General features: G+C 34.6%; 1 protein-coding gene across 1 annotated transcript; it reads right to left on the bottom strand.

Annotated features, from left to right (window-relative positions):
* Window positions 1–3,761: 3,761 nt before the first annotated feature.
* LOC128985863 (beta-sarcoglycan) lies at window positions 3,762–14,160 on the bottom strand. The gene is made up of 2 exons (XM_054405851.1): window positions 13,548–14,160; window positions 3,762–5,917 (listed from the first exon to the last, which is right to left on the bottom strand). The coding sequence occupies exons 1-2, from the start codon at window positions 13,670–13,672 to the stop codon at window positions 5,044–5,046; spliced, it is 999 nt and encodes a 332-aa protein (XP_054261826.1). The 5' UTR covers window positions 13,673–14,160; the 3' UTR covers window positions 3,762–5,043.
* Between the last annotated feature and the right edge of the window lie 226 nt (window positions 14,161–14,386).

Genomic DNA, 14,386 nt, shown 5'->3' on the forward strand with positions numbered 1-14,386 from the left:
GCTTGGCAATCAAATAACAGTATTTATACAGGATATCAGGGATATCAGGATATCAGGGATTACAGGATTATCAACATTTGAAATTACTGAATTGTTACCAAATTACTGTTTCACAAAATGCAGATTCCATTTTCAGCCGAGCCATTAAAATGAGGATTTGCCGAACAATTATTAATATTACAGAATCAGAATAGTATTTAATGATATACAACTTTTCACATTTCATAAATTACATGTTAGTTTTGCTATGGTCAAAGGTCCAAATCCAAATGTTCTTTTCATTTGGTTTTTATGTAGTAATTTTCTAGAATCATTGACTTTATATAAAGACAATGCTAGAATACCGTAGATGGCTTGTTAATACCATAATGCAAGCATTTTTGTAATCGTTTCCCCGCTTAACCAACTATTCCAAAAGATAAAAATTATATGGTGCAACACAAATAAACAACCCGATCACCTACCTATAACCTACACTTTACCTTCCTAATCTAACCTTACTTCAAAACACTAATACCATAACTCATAAACCACGAATACTCATAAACCCCAACCTACCTTCCCCACATGCCGAAATTAGATCAGTGTTCAATCTGCGTTTTATTAATAAGTGTAATAACTTACTGCACCGTCGATGTAATTCAACATAATATAACCTGTGAGGTATTATCGGATTAAATATCGATTTCGATGCGGTTCAATATATCGCTTATTAGATTCTGATTTCTAACATTGGCTGTTTCTAAATTCTAATCAGCTGGCAACACAAATAGGTTCCCAAGAAAGTAGTCACCGCGGTCCGTATCCCTCCGCTCCTTGTTTATGCTCCGCGCATTGAGAAAGTAGTTCCGTATATTTTCTCAATTTTCAGTGAATTCCGCGCCTTGAAAAAATGTTTTAACGGCATTTTCTTGTTTATTAAAATCATAGGAATGGTTTAAAAACGTTTAAAAGAAAAGTCTAGAAAGTTAAGAAATACCTTACGATTCTCTTGTTTACATTTTTCTTGTAAACAAAAAACTGTCATATGGCTACTTTAGTCCCATAAGCCTAATGTTAAAAATTGGAAATTTTAAGTACGTTTTAAATTGCATTAGTATTATCTAATTGAAATTTGCTTGTTTAAAAACCATCTCACTATTAGTCTAAGTAATTTTGTTAAGTTTGGCTGAAATGCGTTCAGCCTCTATTGAGTGATGTTTCTCTATTTGTTGCATTGAAGTTGATCCCAAAGACCTTTCTTCACTGATCACGTAATGCGTGATTTTCTATAAAGTCTTGGAAAAATAAAAGGAAAAATAGATAGAATACAGGTGTACTGTATGTGGTTTACACACAAATATTCATCAAACTGTGTGATAGTTTGTTATAGCAATGAACAATTTGAGAGTATCGTATTGTTTAAGTCGATGGAAAATCTCTGTTGATCCTGTTTTACAAGCAAACCAAAAAGATACAGTAGTCACCACTCTATGAGACATATTCTAACCAGAAAATTGTAATCGTATGATTCTATAAGCATTGGTAGGATTGCAAAGTACTACACAAACATCATTTCAAGGGTAATAACAGTCACAATTTCCGCTGACTTTAAAAGAGTCAACTAAACTATTATACTAATGGAGACACAACTAAATGGAACAACTAATGGAAATTCTCACGATGTACATATAACAAATCGTACGATATAAGCATTGAGTATACACGTCAGTACATATGTGTATACCCAATGACATAAGCAACGGTTCTTGCAATTTATTGCTTATTGTTTTTTAGAGTTGTTTTCGGACTTACTCTGTTTTCGGACTTACTCACACTCGTATAAGGTTTTCCACGTTTGTCATTGATAATGTAGCCATGTTGCTTTGAAATGGCGACCATACAAAAATGTATGCATTTTAAGCCAAGTATGAATGGAGATGAGTGTGGGATGAGTGGAGCGATCTTGTTGTCCTGTTTGTGACTAAGGCCGACATAATCCTTAGACACAGCTGTTAATTAATAGTGCATACAGTCAATTAATAGCAGCAGAGGTCAAGTTTGGTATCAAATTAAAGGGTTTATTCATAAAAATACATTGCCGCAAACCCAAACTCAAACGGTGATGATGATAATAACGTTAATGATGTCGCTAAAACGTATCGTTTGAAATTTAACAGCTGAAAATAAGTGAAATAGAAAAGGTTTTGGTTAAATCCATCAAATTGTAATTGGACATTAGTAAATACTAGTGCACTTGTTGCTACCTCCCCCCTTCGGTTTCATGTATTCCTCTCAATCAGTTCAAACCTAGGAGGATTAAACATTAATGTTAATTAATGTTAAATCCTCCTAGATTCAAACCTGAAACACCCAGATCGAAACTCGCCTGTCGTTATTTTACCATCGCCTTTTTTTAAATATATTTTTCATAAAAGAAATATTATATTGATTTACTTTGGATTTTAAAAATGTGAACGTTTTATTTTGTTAAAGATTTATGGTGATACGTAGGCTAAATATTGTGGTGTAGTAAAGTATATTATATTGTAGTTAAGTGTTAAATTTTGAAATTTTAGGGTGAATCGAGATGAATCTTTGTTTATAACATGGGTCTCTCCTACCTTAACATACATACCAAGTTTCATAAACATCGGTTGGAAAAGTGCAAAGATAAATATTTGTATGTAAAAAATACAAAATGGTGGATATCTGGTTAACGAAATGATTTTGGAAAAAATGTTATCCTTGATTTTCTGTTTATTTTGACCCAAGGAATTACTAGGTAAAGTATCTCCCCGCTTATTTTAACACCCTGTTTATGATGTATTCTTATAAATGAAAAATGTAAGCTGGTAATAAAGAAAGATGTTTTATAAATAATATGAATGTACTGGTGATCTGTATATTCATCTTTTTCTTGTCCTTAGAACTATAGATTAAAAGTCCACTCAGCAGTCGCATCGTACGATGTAGTTCTTTCCATGCGTTGCGAAATGCTAAATTTGCCGTCCTCTTCAACCCAAGTTATCTACTGAACCACTGATTGTAAAAAATTCAAAAAAATATATTTTACGCATCACACTTTTGGCTACAACTTTGCCACAGACAAAACCTCTCTAACCCAAAAACAAAAAAAATCTCGCATGCTAACTTTTTCATGTTAGAAATCACGATTTAAAAATTTCACCATACAAATCAATTTTTATTAATTAGATCGGTAAATATTTTAAAGTTCCAACAGAATAGTCATCGAGTAGGACTCTGTGCCAAATTTCAAAATTTTAGCACAACTTTAAGTACACCAAAACACGAAATTATTGAAGTCATGCGTCGAGAGGACTATCGTTGTTTTTAAAAGATTATACTTTTGACCTTCCGGCACTGTTGACTCAGCGAAACTGAACTTATATTTTATCTTATTTCGTTATATTAAAACTGCTGTTGCATTAGGTCAAATTCCCAATAAGTCAATTGCTTTAACATAGACCACGTTTTTAGCTCGGACTGAACTATTTGACTTACTGGGATTTTTGATCTACAGACACTGCAAACATTGTAGTTTTTGACCTAGCGGCACTGGTATAAATTATTTGACCTTCCGGGACTGTTGACTTTCTGCAACGCGTCCTATTGTATGACTCTTAAATATTGTATGATTAGAATCATAATTTATATATTTTTATAATACATTTAAAGCCTATTAACTGGTAAAGAATTTTCAGTTAAAAACGAGTGGATGAAAATACCCAATACTAAAAGGTGCAAATAAAATGAGCGTGTAGGCTAAACAAAAATCTTTATTAAGGTAAGTATATTGCCATTTTAGTATTATCTTCATTCTAATTACAATACAATACAATAATCTGGCAAAGTCACAACAATCTTTGGCTATCTTGTAATAAATTATTATTAGTTTATTTAGGAGCCAGTAACACACACTGCAAGCTTCTATTCTACAACACTTTTGACTAGATTTGTGTATGGCTGACTACCACAAAAATTGCACTTTGAGCAATACAAAACACCAATAGCAGCACAACTTAGAGACATCAATCTAACTAAAACTAATTCTTGAAAACAATAATAAGTAGGCCTATGAACTTATTACATACTTGTTAACTTTGCAATAGCCTAACTAGGTTTGCTAAAAAGTAAAAACCTGATTGAAATATTTTTTTGCCAAGTCTCAATAACTTCAAAAGTTCATTTATTTGCAAACATTGCAATATACAGTATGGGTTTATTTTATTCACAATTTTGATATAGAAACCACAGCCTATAAAATTTACACCAGAGCCCAGGGCTAACTATTTATAAATTGTGATATTCTGTCGCCAAAATAATCAATGCAAATAATACTTTTTACAATGTACATAATACTTTTACAATGTAGGCTACTTACAATACTTTTACAATGTATATAATACTTTTTAGTGCAGTAGTAGTCTGCAACAAAAGTATTAATATTAGTGTTCAAAATAAAACAAGGGCAAAACAAAGCAAATGGTTTTTGTTAGACTTTGGATACGTGTAGGTCAAATGAAGGAAGACACACCAGTAACATCCCGTGACATTCCTTACACAATAACAGGAATCCCAGAGTGGCCCGAGCTACAAAATTATTCTTAGTAATGCAGGGCCCAGTTAAATTTTTTCATCATATTTTCATCCTAAATTAACAGTTGTTTGTTATTATTAATATGTTTCATCTTCTAAAGCAGGTTAATGAAAGTTGTGTGTTTTGTATTGTCATGCAAGAACTCTATCCAAGAGTTTGTTTTCAACATTGCAAAAAAATAAATAAAGGTAGTAGGCTGATTAGTAGCTAGTAAATTATGATACTAGTGCACATGTAAATGACAAAATTAATACGGTAGTGCAAACTGAGGTTTGTGCAAAGTTACCACATGAAAGTTTCAGTTTACTTGTTGACGAATGTTACTTAAGGCTCTGGTCATGGGTTACAGTGGCACAACATTCAAGCAGAGATTAGCAACCCCTAGTACTATCTAGCTGCTAACGAATTGCATGCTTTGTATTTTCATTTATTGCCCAAGTGTCTTAGAATTTACATGGGTCAATGTGTGGAACCATATTTGCTCTGTTGCAAGCAGAATGTGAGCTTTGGCCTGGGTGAACAGCGACCCTAAATAATTTACCCGAAGGCATGCAAACACACACCTTAAACTGACTTACAAAAGGTAAACCTGTATTACCATTAGCAGCTTCTGGCATCTGACTCAAATCTAGGGTCACTCCCTTTGTGCCATTGAGAATAATGCTACCATTAACACTTTTCAGGAACAAAAATTGATCTGCTGACCACAAAATATGTTTACCTTCCATCCTTGTGCCTTCATTTCCTTTAAACCTTATATATGAATCTGATCTTATGTTTAAATTTTCATTAACTGGACTAGATATTCTTGGGGTGTTGGCAAAATTTACGTGTAAATTTCTAACACCTGTAGGAAGTCCAAAATTTGGATTTGAGGAGGAGAAAATATCACTCTTAGTATGTTTATCCTTTACATGAAAGGACTGAACGTTTTGAAAAAGCACTTGATCTTCATCCAACATCATCACCTTATGCTGCATTTTGAACTCTGGAGCAACAAGGTCAATGGACAATTGACTTCTATCTCCTGTTATTATCAAAGGTTTGTCGCTAAAGCTTTCTATAATACCATCTCTTTTGAAAATCCATCCAAGATCTGTGTTCCCATAAAACTTGATTAATGAATGTTCAGGAATAATCTCCAAACTCTCCATTCCTAATCCTATTCGTAAAACACTGAGAATGATTAAAAGTAATATAAAATTGGCAAATGCAAGAACACAGAGTATTACTATTATGGTCCAAAAGAGATAGGTTTTTCTTCCTCTCAGTCCAGTTTTATGAAGATCCTCTTCATGTACAGGAACATAACCAGCACTGTAAAATTCATAATAGGTATAAGAGAAGAATTCTTTTTACAAGTCAACTTGGTAACATAGGCTTTATTGATCACCATAATAAAAAAAAATAAGTTGGTTAACATTTCAGAAAAATTAGTTGAACCTCAGTGTCATTAGTGTTTGCCATTAGAAAGAAAACCATCACAAAAAAAAAAGATTTGGGTTAAGACAATTGTAAAAAATTTATATTGACTAAAATAGTCACAAAAATACTTAATATGTTCTTAAGATGAACATTTTTAATTGCAGAGGAGAAGGAACACTAGTCTGGGTATCCTAGTGGTTAAAAAAGGGCTAGCCTTGAAATCTAAAGGTTGCTAGTTTGATCCAAGGAGAGGTCAATTCTAGACTTGCATGCCAATTGTCATTAGGCCATTTAAATTTGATTGATGCTATCTGACGAAAGGTTAACGTTAGATAGGAACATGGCCAGAATTTAGACCAATCACAAGAAACAAAAATGCTAGTGTCCTTAAACACACGTAAAATTAAATATTTCATCTTCTAAAGCAGGTTAATGAAAGTTGTGTGTTTTGTATTGTCATGCAAGAACTCTATCCAAGAGTTTGTTTTCAACATTGCAAAAAAATAAATAAAGGTAGTAGGCTGATTAGTAGCTAGTAAATTATGATACTAGTGCACATGTAAATGACAAAATTAATACGGTAGTGCAAACTGAGGTTTGTGCAAAGTTACCACATGAAAGTTTCAGTTTACTTGTTGACGAATGTGTAAAGCACAAAGTTGAAGGCAAAACTGGTGGTTGTGCACAGCACAATATTAAAGGCAAAACTGGTTTCATTTTAATGTAGAACACAGGCTATTGATGGTTATAAATGTACAAAACAATTGGCTCAAAGATCTACCATTGTCTTGACCTTAATGAGAAAAAATTTTCATAAATTAATCAATAAATATAAAACATCTCATCTAGTAGTATCAGTAAGCTAAATGTGTTCCCAGTCGACATTCAATCATCGAACTACGAGGGTTGGTCGTAAATGTAAAGTCTCCATCGAGCTCCTGTCGCAGCCAAGCAGACTACAGTAGTTCAAATCTGAGACCAAGGTCATGATCCTTACTTCATTACTATTCCAGCCGGTAGCCAGTTCCAGTAGTACAGTATGTTCATATGGAACGACTAGTCTCGTCTTTCGTCATACTACTCAAAAATGTTGAGAAATAAAATTGACGACCTGCCGATTACTGTATGAATTGTGTTCTGTGATTAGATTTAAATTGGACTGGCTGGGTCAAAGACTAGCAGGGTGGTTATAGTACTCGCCTAGCAATCAAAAGAAAAGTCAGTAGCTTTTGTAACTGGACCCAGTTGTCCCTGATAATTGGGACTTAAAATACTGTAAATTATCCTGGCTAATGAAACAGCTAGTCTTTGTCAGTAAGAAAGAAGATGCACAGATCATCTCACTCAGACTGGGGGTGTTGCGTTACCGGTTGGTCATATGGCCTTTAACAATCTAAGAGTCGATGATCTATGCAGTGCCGGATTTAGGTTACCTGCAGCCCTAGGCCAAATTACTCGAGCGGCCCCCACCACTATGGGGGAAATTCCTGGTGATTGCAGAAAATGAATCGTGAACATCCCCCGTGGGCTGCATTCACGGAGACATCATCATCAACACCAGCGACCGCAGGAAAATCGTGAACACCTCCCGTGAGCCGCAATCGCGGTGATATCATCAGCGTCATCGTTAACATCTCGCGTGGGCTGCAATCACGGGGACATCATCATCGACACACGTATCAACGACAAAATCGTAAACATCTCCCGTAAGCCGCGATCACGGGGTCATCATCAATGTCACCCATGACTGCAGCAAAATCGTGAACAACTCCCGTGAGCTAAAATCACCGTGATCATCAGCGTTACCCGCCACCGCGGCAAAATCGTGATTATCTCCGGTGGGCTGCAATCATGGCTACATCATCAGCGACACCCGCGACTGCGGCAAAATTGTGAATATCTCCCGTGTGCCGCAATCACGACTACACCATTAGCGTCACGTGCGACCGCGGAAAAATCTTGAATATCTCCCGTGCGCCGCAATCACGACTACAATATCATCAGCGTCACGTGCGACCGCGGCAAAATCTTGAATATCTCCCGTGGGCCGCAATCACGGGGACATCATCATTGTCACTCGCGATCACAGTACATTGAGCATTAAAAAAAATATTTTTTGTTCTGAAAAAAAAGTTTATATTGTCAATAATGTCAATCCATTGCGGCCCCTGGCCTAGTGGTAAATCCGGCACTGGATCTATGGCAGTCCTGAAATATTTATTATTGAATGCGTTAATGTTATTGTTTCTAGAACTAAAAAAAAGGTTCATTACAGTAGGCTTTTATATTTGATGGGCTAGTTATATTATTGATAGCTTAGTTTTGTTGCTATATTTCAGTGAGGCCTATTATTGAAAGAAAACTAACTTGCTCACTGTCTATTTACAATCACATAGTTTATAATTAATTAAATCATGTGTATGTTTGTTTTACCTTGAAACAGTTTCTGTAAACACAGTTTATAATAAAGTTTAACAACTATTAATCTATATTTATAAAAGAGGAAGTTTGTATATATATATTTGAACGTTATGGACTCTGAAACCACTCGACAGATTGTAATGAAACTTTCAGGCATTATTAAGCATTATTCAAAGATGGTTTGTGAAGTTTAGGTCAGATCCGTCAAAAGGGCTCCGCCCCAGTGGCTCTAGAGTTTCCCAAGTTAACCTTATGAGTACTCATATTTAAATGGAATTAAAGAATCTTCGAATCTTGACAGCTGTTTCAACTAAATAATTTGATTCTGTGATGATCAATAGCATTAAAAGGTTACAAGGATTATAATGAGACATTCAGTCCTTTAGCCCGAAGCGATACCATTCGATGTCTTTTGAATGTAGCTGTTCAAGAAGATCTTTACTTAAAACAGTTTGATGTAAAAACTGCATTTTTGTTTTCTAACTTAGATGAGGATATCTATACTTGGCAACCTGAAGGTTATGATGACAAAAGTGGAAGAGTTTGGAAACTGAAACTCAGTTTGTATGGTCTGAAACAAAGTCCACGGTGTTGGAGTAAGTGTCTAATGCAAAGCATGCTTAAGAAGGGTTTTAGCCAAAGTACTGCAGCTCCATGTTTGTTTATTCGTAACAAGAACGGTTGAAAATTGTATGTAGTAATATTTGTCGATGATGGTCTGATTGCTGGTTCAAATCAACAAGAGATGTATGATTTTATTGCACAATTGGAACAAGACTTCAAGTTGAAAGTTACTGATCCTGAAACCTACCTTGGAATGGAGATTCATAGAGCAGAGGGCAGGATTTCTTTGAATCAGAAGTCTTACATCAAGAGTGTACTTAAAAGGTACAGGATGTCAGAATGCAATCCAGAAAATTTATTTACCAGACCACCACGTGTTATTTTTAAAAGGCCACAAAATTAAAAAAATATGTTGGTGAGACCCAAAATTCAAAATTCTCGGCCTTCAAACAATTCTAAACACGGCTGTGAACCATGTCACAAGCCCCGATGTGGTATTTGCAAAATTATGAGTAATACAACTGAATTTGATAGTAAAGTTACAAACAAGGTTTATCCGATTGTTGGTAGATCAACTTGTGAATCTCACAATGTGATTTATCAACTATCGTGTAAACATTGTCCAAAAGATTACATTGGCCAGACTTCAAACTCTTTAAGAGTTCGAATGACAGGCCATCGTTTTGATGTGGTACATGAAGACAAAAGAAAACCAATCTATAATCATGCCGCTCATGAGCTTAGAAAACAAATAATTTATTATATTAAAGTGTTTTTGTACAATTATTGGTTACGGAGAAAATTCAAAAAATTGTTACAGTTGAACCTCTATAAGACGAATTTCAAGGGGTACGGGAAAAATTCGTACTATAGAGGTATTCTTAATAAAGAGGGTCGTTTTATCGAGGTTTAATGCTGCTGTTATTCTTCTTATAGAGGTTTCTCCTCGCTCCAAGGTTTCTCCAAACAATGACTGATGAAGGAGGAGGGATGGGTGGGGGTTTCATGTTGAGACAAGCTTCTGTTTGTTTTGAAAACTAGGTACGTACTATGGAGGTTAAGATTATGATCAATTCGTCTTATAGAGGTCACGTTCGTCTTGTAGAGGTTTTGTGCTAAGAATATTCGTTGTATAGAGGTGAATCAGTCCTAGCCCATGTCACAAACAAATTCGTCTTATGGAGGTTTTTAACTTAATTACTAAGTTACGTTGTATAGAGGTGTTTTTAGCATTGACCTATATATGAAAGTGTCAAGGGGATCAAAAAAAATTTGTCTTATCGAGGAATTTGTTTTATCGAGGTTTGTACAAACGAGGTTCAACTGTATTTTAAAATTCCCATGTTATCCTTATGGAGAATATTGTAAAATGTTATAGTTTGCTTGTTTATGGATATATTTTGATCAAACTTTGTAAATTTATTTATTTTATACTAAGTAATTAATATTTTACCAAAACACACTTGTTTACCCTCCATGTAGCAGCAAGCCTAGGTACACATAAAACCTAATGTTAAATAAATACATTACGGTAACTGAAAATCAATTCAGACTAATGGAAATTTGCTTAGTCAGCAGGTTTGCTGCGGCGGGCCTATTATTTATATCATAAATCATCTATGAAATAACGAAAAGCTGTTCAGATCAAGCTGTCACTGATATGTTTACAAATATGATGTTTACAAATACCGCAACCATTTTCGATCAAAGGTGCTCTTGTCTTTTCCACGAAACACTGAGATATAAGGACATTAATGCGTTACCAACAGACATACACACACACAAACACAGAATTGAATTAGGGGATTTGCTACGCTTTAACCAACCAAAGCAAAGTATTTACAAAATAATTATTTGAAATGTTTGATAGTGTCGTCAAATTTTATGATAATCGTATTTAGGCCTACTTATCGTGCAGTGAAAATGCCGTATGGAATGACAATTTATATTTGCTTTGCTTAGTCCGAAAATGACTCGAAATGTTGTTGAAATTACGGCATAAATTATGAAACGAAGTACAAAAGAAGATTTAGATGGGTAATAATGTACAATAATTATTCACTTCAAATATTTATCATTGCCATATTATTTTTGTTTTCACGAAAATATTCATCAGGGTAATTGTTATCTTTATTATTTATTATTTCCTAGATTGGTCAATGTGACATTTATTTTATACATATTTTCATTATTATTGTTATTCAGCCAACTTGTGTATTTACTTCTCGTTACTCTTAGTTCTTTCTTTGTCCAAGTATTTGCATGTACTGTATTCTTATTATTGTTACTTTTGATATTCGTTTTATTTATAGGCTATTTAGTCATATTGAGCAATTCACAACTTGTAATCCAACTGTAAAATTTGTGTGAATCCGTTGGCAAATATATAAATAAGTAAATAAATACAAAGGCCACAAAAAATTGATACGTTAACAACGTAAAACTTTAAAAATTCATGATGGTTTGTTAAACAAAATCTTTCACTTAATGTTTTATCTTTTTCATAGTAAAAACTAACATTTTGGAGTCCATACAGAATGACACAATGACAGACAAACAGACAGACAGACAGAAATTGAGAAGACTCGTTTCGGCTTTCTTAGGCTATGAAACGTAAAATTAACCAAACACTGCATGATTCTACGCAATGTACAGACAAAACTGTAATTTTATTTATATAGATTATCAAAAATTTCAATTGTTTGATCTTAAATCTTCCGAATTCCTATTTGTGGAAACAAAGCATCTTGGAAAGTTTGGCTAAAATAAGTTAAGCCATTTTGAGTGATTAGTATTTTTGTTTTGTGTCTATGGAAGTTCGTATTGAAGCCGATCCCAACAAGCTTCGCTTCGCTCCTCTCTATTACAGTACTACAGACTGAATAAAATTTATTGCTAAAATTTTATTGCTGAAATGGGGTAGAATAAGGCAGAAGATAGTCAGGTTTGCCCCTTTTACAACTAAAAATTATAATATTCCAGCTATTTTTATTTGATATTTTTGGACTTGGTATAGTTTGATAGATAATTAAAAATGCTAAAGGATAATTAAAATAATACTAATTAAAATAATAGATAATTAAAATTGTACTTGGAATATTTTCAAAAAAACAGCCAGTTTTGAGTAATTTAAGCTTAATGTTTTAATGGCCATCATTTTGAAGTTGTAGGTTGAATCTAGATGAACTTTTTTTCTAACATGGGTCTTTTCTACCTTAACATGCATACCAAGTTTAATAAAAATCAGTAAACAACATTAAAATATAAAAAAGTGTATGTCAAAAATACAAAATGGCGGATATTTGGGTAACGAAGCGATTTTGGAAAACATTATTCTTGATTTTCTCTTTATTTTTACCCAAGGAATCACTAGGTAAAATATGTCTCCCACCTTTTTTGAACACCATGTTTAATTTATTGCTAAACTCCGTCGCAAATGTGATTAAAATAATCACACAATGAAAAATAAATGCTGTCCGCAGGCAGATGGATGCACGGGTCGTAGGGAGTACGGTATCGGTGGACCGCGCAAATTGTGGAGGAGGAATGATAGACGAGAATTTGGCGTTGAGTTGAACTGCTAGTGCTGCAATTAATTGCAAGCCAGCGACCGCCGACCATGCCAGCGACTGGCGAGGCGAGCGCGAGACTGCGTGTTTCCTCGATTCTCCGCTAGAGGCAGGATGTGACGGGGCCCTACGCATCGCGCAGTGATACGTCTGGGTTTATTCCATTGTCTGTGACTGGGTCCTGAATAAGTATCGCCTAAATATACATGAACAGTGGCGCAGGGCTTGACAGGGCAGGCAAAGGGTTAAGTTTTGATTCATCGATGAGAGAGAGATAGAATTTGAGAAAACTTAAACTTAACTTAGTTAGCAGATCAGCGTTTAAAGTCCATGGCTGACTGTAAGCATTTGTAGAAGTCTCCCCCTATTAGTTTGACAATTTCCCTCGTTCAGTCGTGATCATAATGCTAAATTGCATTAACCTACCGGATTACTGGTAACCTGGGCCACTGCTTAAAATGAGACAAATTAATGAAAGCAGTCATTGACCTATTGTAGTACACCATGGAAAACACCGTGTAAGTATTTAAGACCACGTTTGATCGGCTGCACTTTACTTTAGGTCCTACACTCATTCGAATGAAAATTTTGATCGATATATCGATTGTTTCATACGATATATCGTTTGGTTAAGGTTAACCTAACCTAACTAACCAAACGATATATCAAATGAAACAATCGAATAATCAATATTTTCATTCGAATGAGTGTAGGACCTAAAGTAAAATGCAGCCTATAGTATGCAGCCTAAAGTAGATACTGTCCTATAGAAGTGGGAAGCCTATGATAGTAGTGGATAGAGTAAGGAATAACTTACAATGTTCATCTAAGAATTGAGCTTGTGCGACAGGAGAACGACTAAGACCTTGCCTAAATTTCAGACAACCATCTTAGGCCTAGATGCCTAAGTTAATTATCAATAACTTAAATGTCTTGCTCTACATTTAGTGAATGGTTACATTTCTTACCTCATGTTATTATTGTGATGCCTGTTGATATTCCTTTTCAATAAGGATTTATCTCTCATGGAAAGCGTTCCTAATCCATTGTCTGAAGGCACTTCAGATGCAGGAGATTCTCTGGATGAGGTCATTGCTACCTACAACTAGGTCCTAATGAAACTTTAATTCTTGTCTTTAACTTGCTACAACAGTTAATCAGAATATAAGAAGAGGAATAGAATAGGAGAACGTCGAATAGACTAAGTTTTGAAGTCCATGCCTCTTTATGGACAAAAAAGCTACGTTAAAGACATTTTAATAGACATTGACATTGTCCAAATATGTAGACTCGAGATGGAAAGTTCAGCACTGCTACACTTTTATAAGCCACTATAATGAATAAAAAATAATTTTACATCTCCCTTAACGTATACTATAATTTACTTAAATAGGCTATGTGTTTGATTTAATGTTGTCTTACAGCCCAGTCCGTAGTCTCTCTTGAGTCGTGAATAAATCGTAATAATTGTTGTATTGTATCTCGTAAATTCGTATTGTTATTGTTATAGTATCCAAACAGAAACAACATCTAGCATATAGCTAGTCGCTAGACAGAGTGCCAGTGCAGACGACAGAAATTATAGACCACTTTGGTTTTGGTGTGGTGGTGGTGTTTGTAGGTGTAAAATGCAATGCAGTTCTACCCGTTCTACCCACCACCCACTGACCTGAGCACTGAGCAGTGAGCAATAAACTAGATATATATATACAACACAACTATAAGAGTAGAAACACACATACTGTCAAATATGTTGGTAAAGTTTAAGTATCAAGTAAGTAAGTAACTTATTTAGTTTAAGTTAAAA

The sequence above is a fragment of the Macrosteles quadrilineatus genome, unplaced genomic scaffold (genome assembly GCF_028750875.1).
Source record: "Macrosteles quadrilineatus isolate MER2022 unplaced genomic scaffold, UCM_ALF_1.0 Scaffold_1__1_contigs__length_201487025, whole genome shotgun sequence".
NCBI classification, from domain to species: Eukaryota; Metazoa; Arthropoda; class Insecta; order Hemiptera; family Cicadellidae; genus Macrosteles; species Macrosteles quadrilineatus.

Bases quoted from the DNA above. Each gene is read 5' to 3' on its own strand.
- LOC128985863 (XM_054405851.1), bottom strand. From the start codon at position 13,672: ATGACCTCATCCAGAGAATCTCCTGCATCTGAAGTGCCTTCAGACAAT. The intron at 5,918-13,547 runs GTAAGAAATGTA...TGAATTTTACAG, and splicing joins CATCACAATAATAACATGAG to TGCTGGTTATGTTCCTGTAC.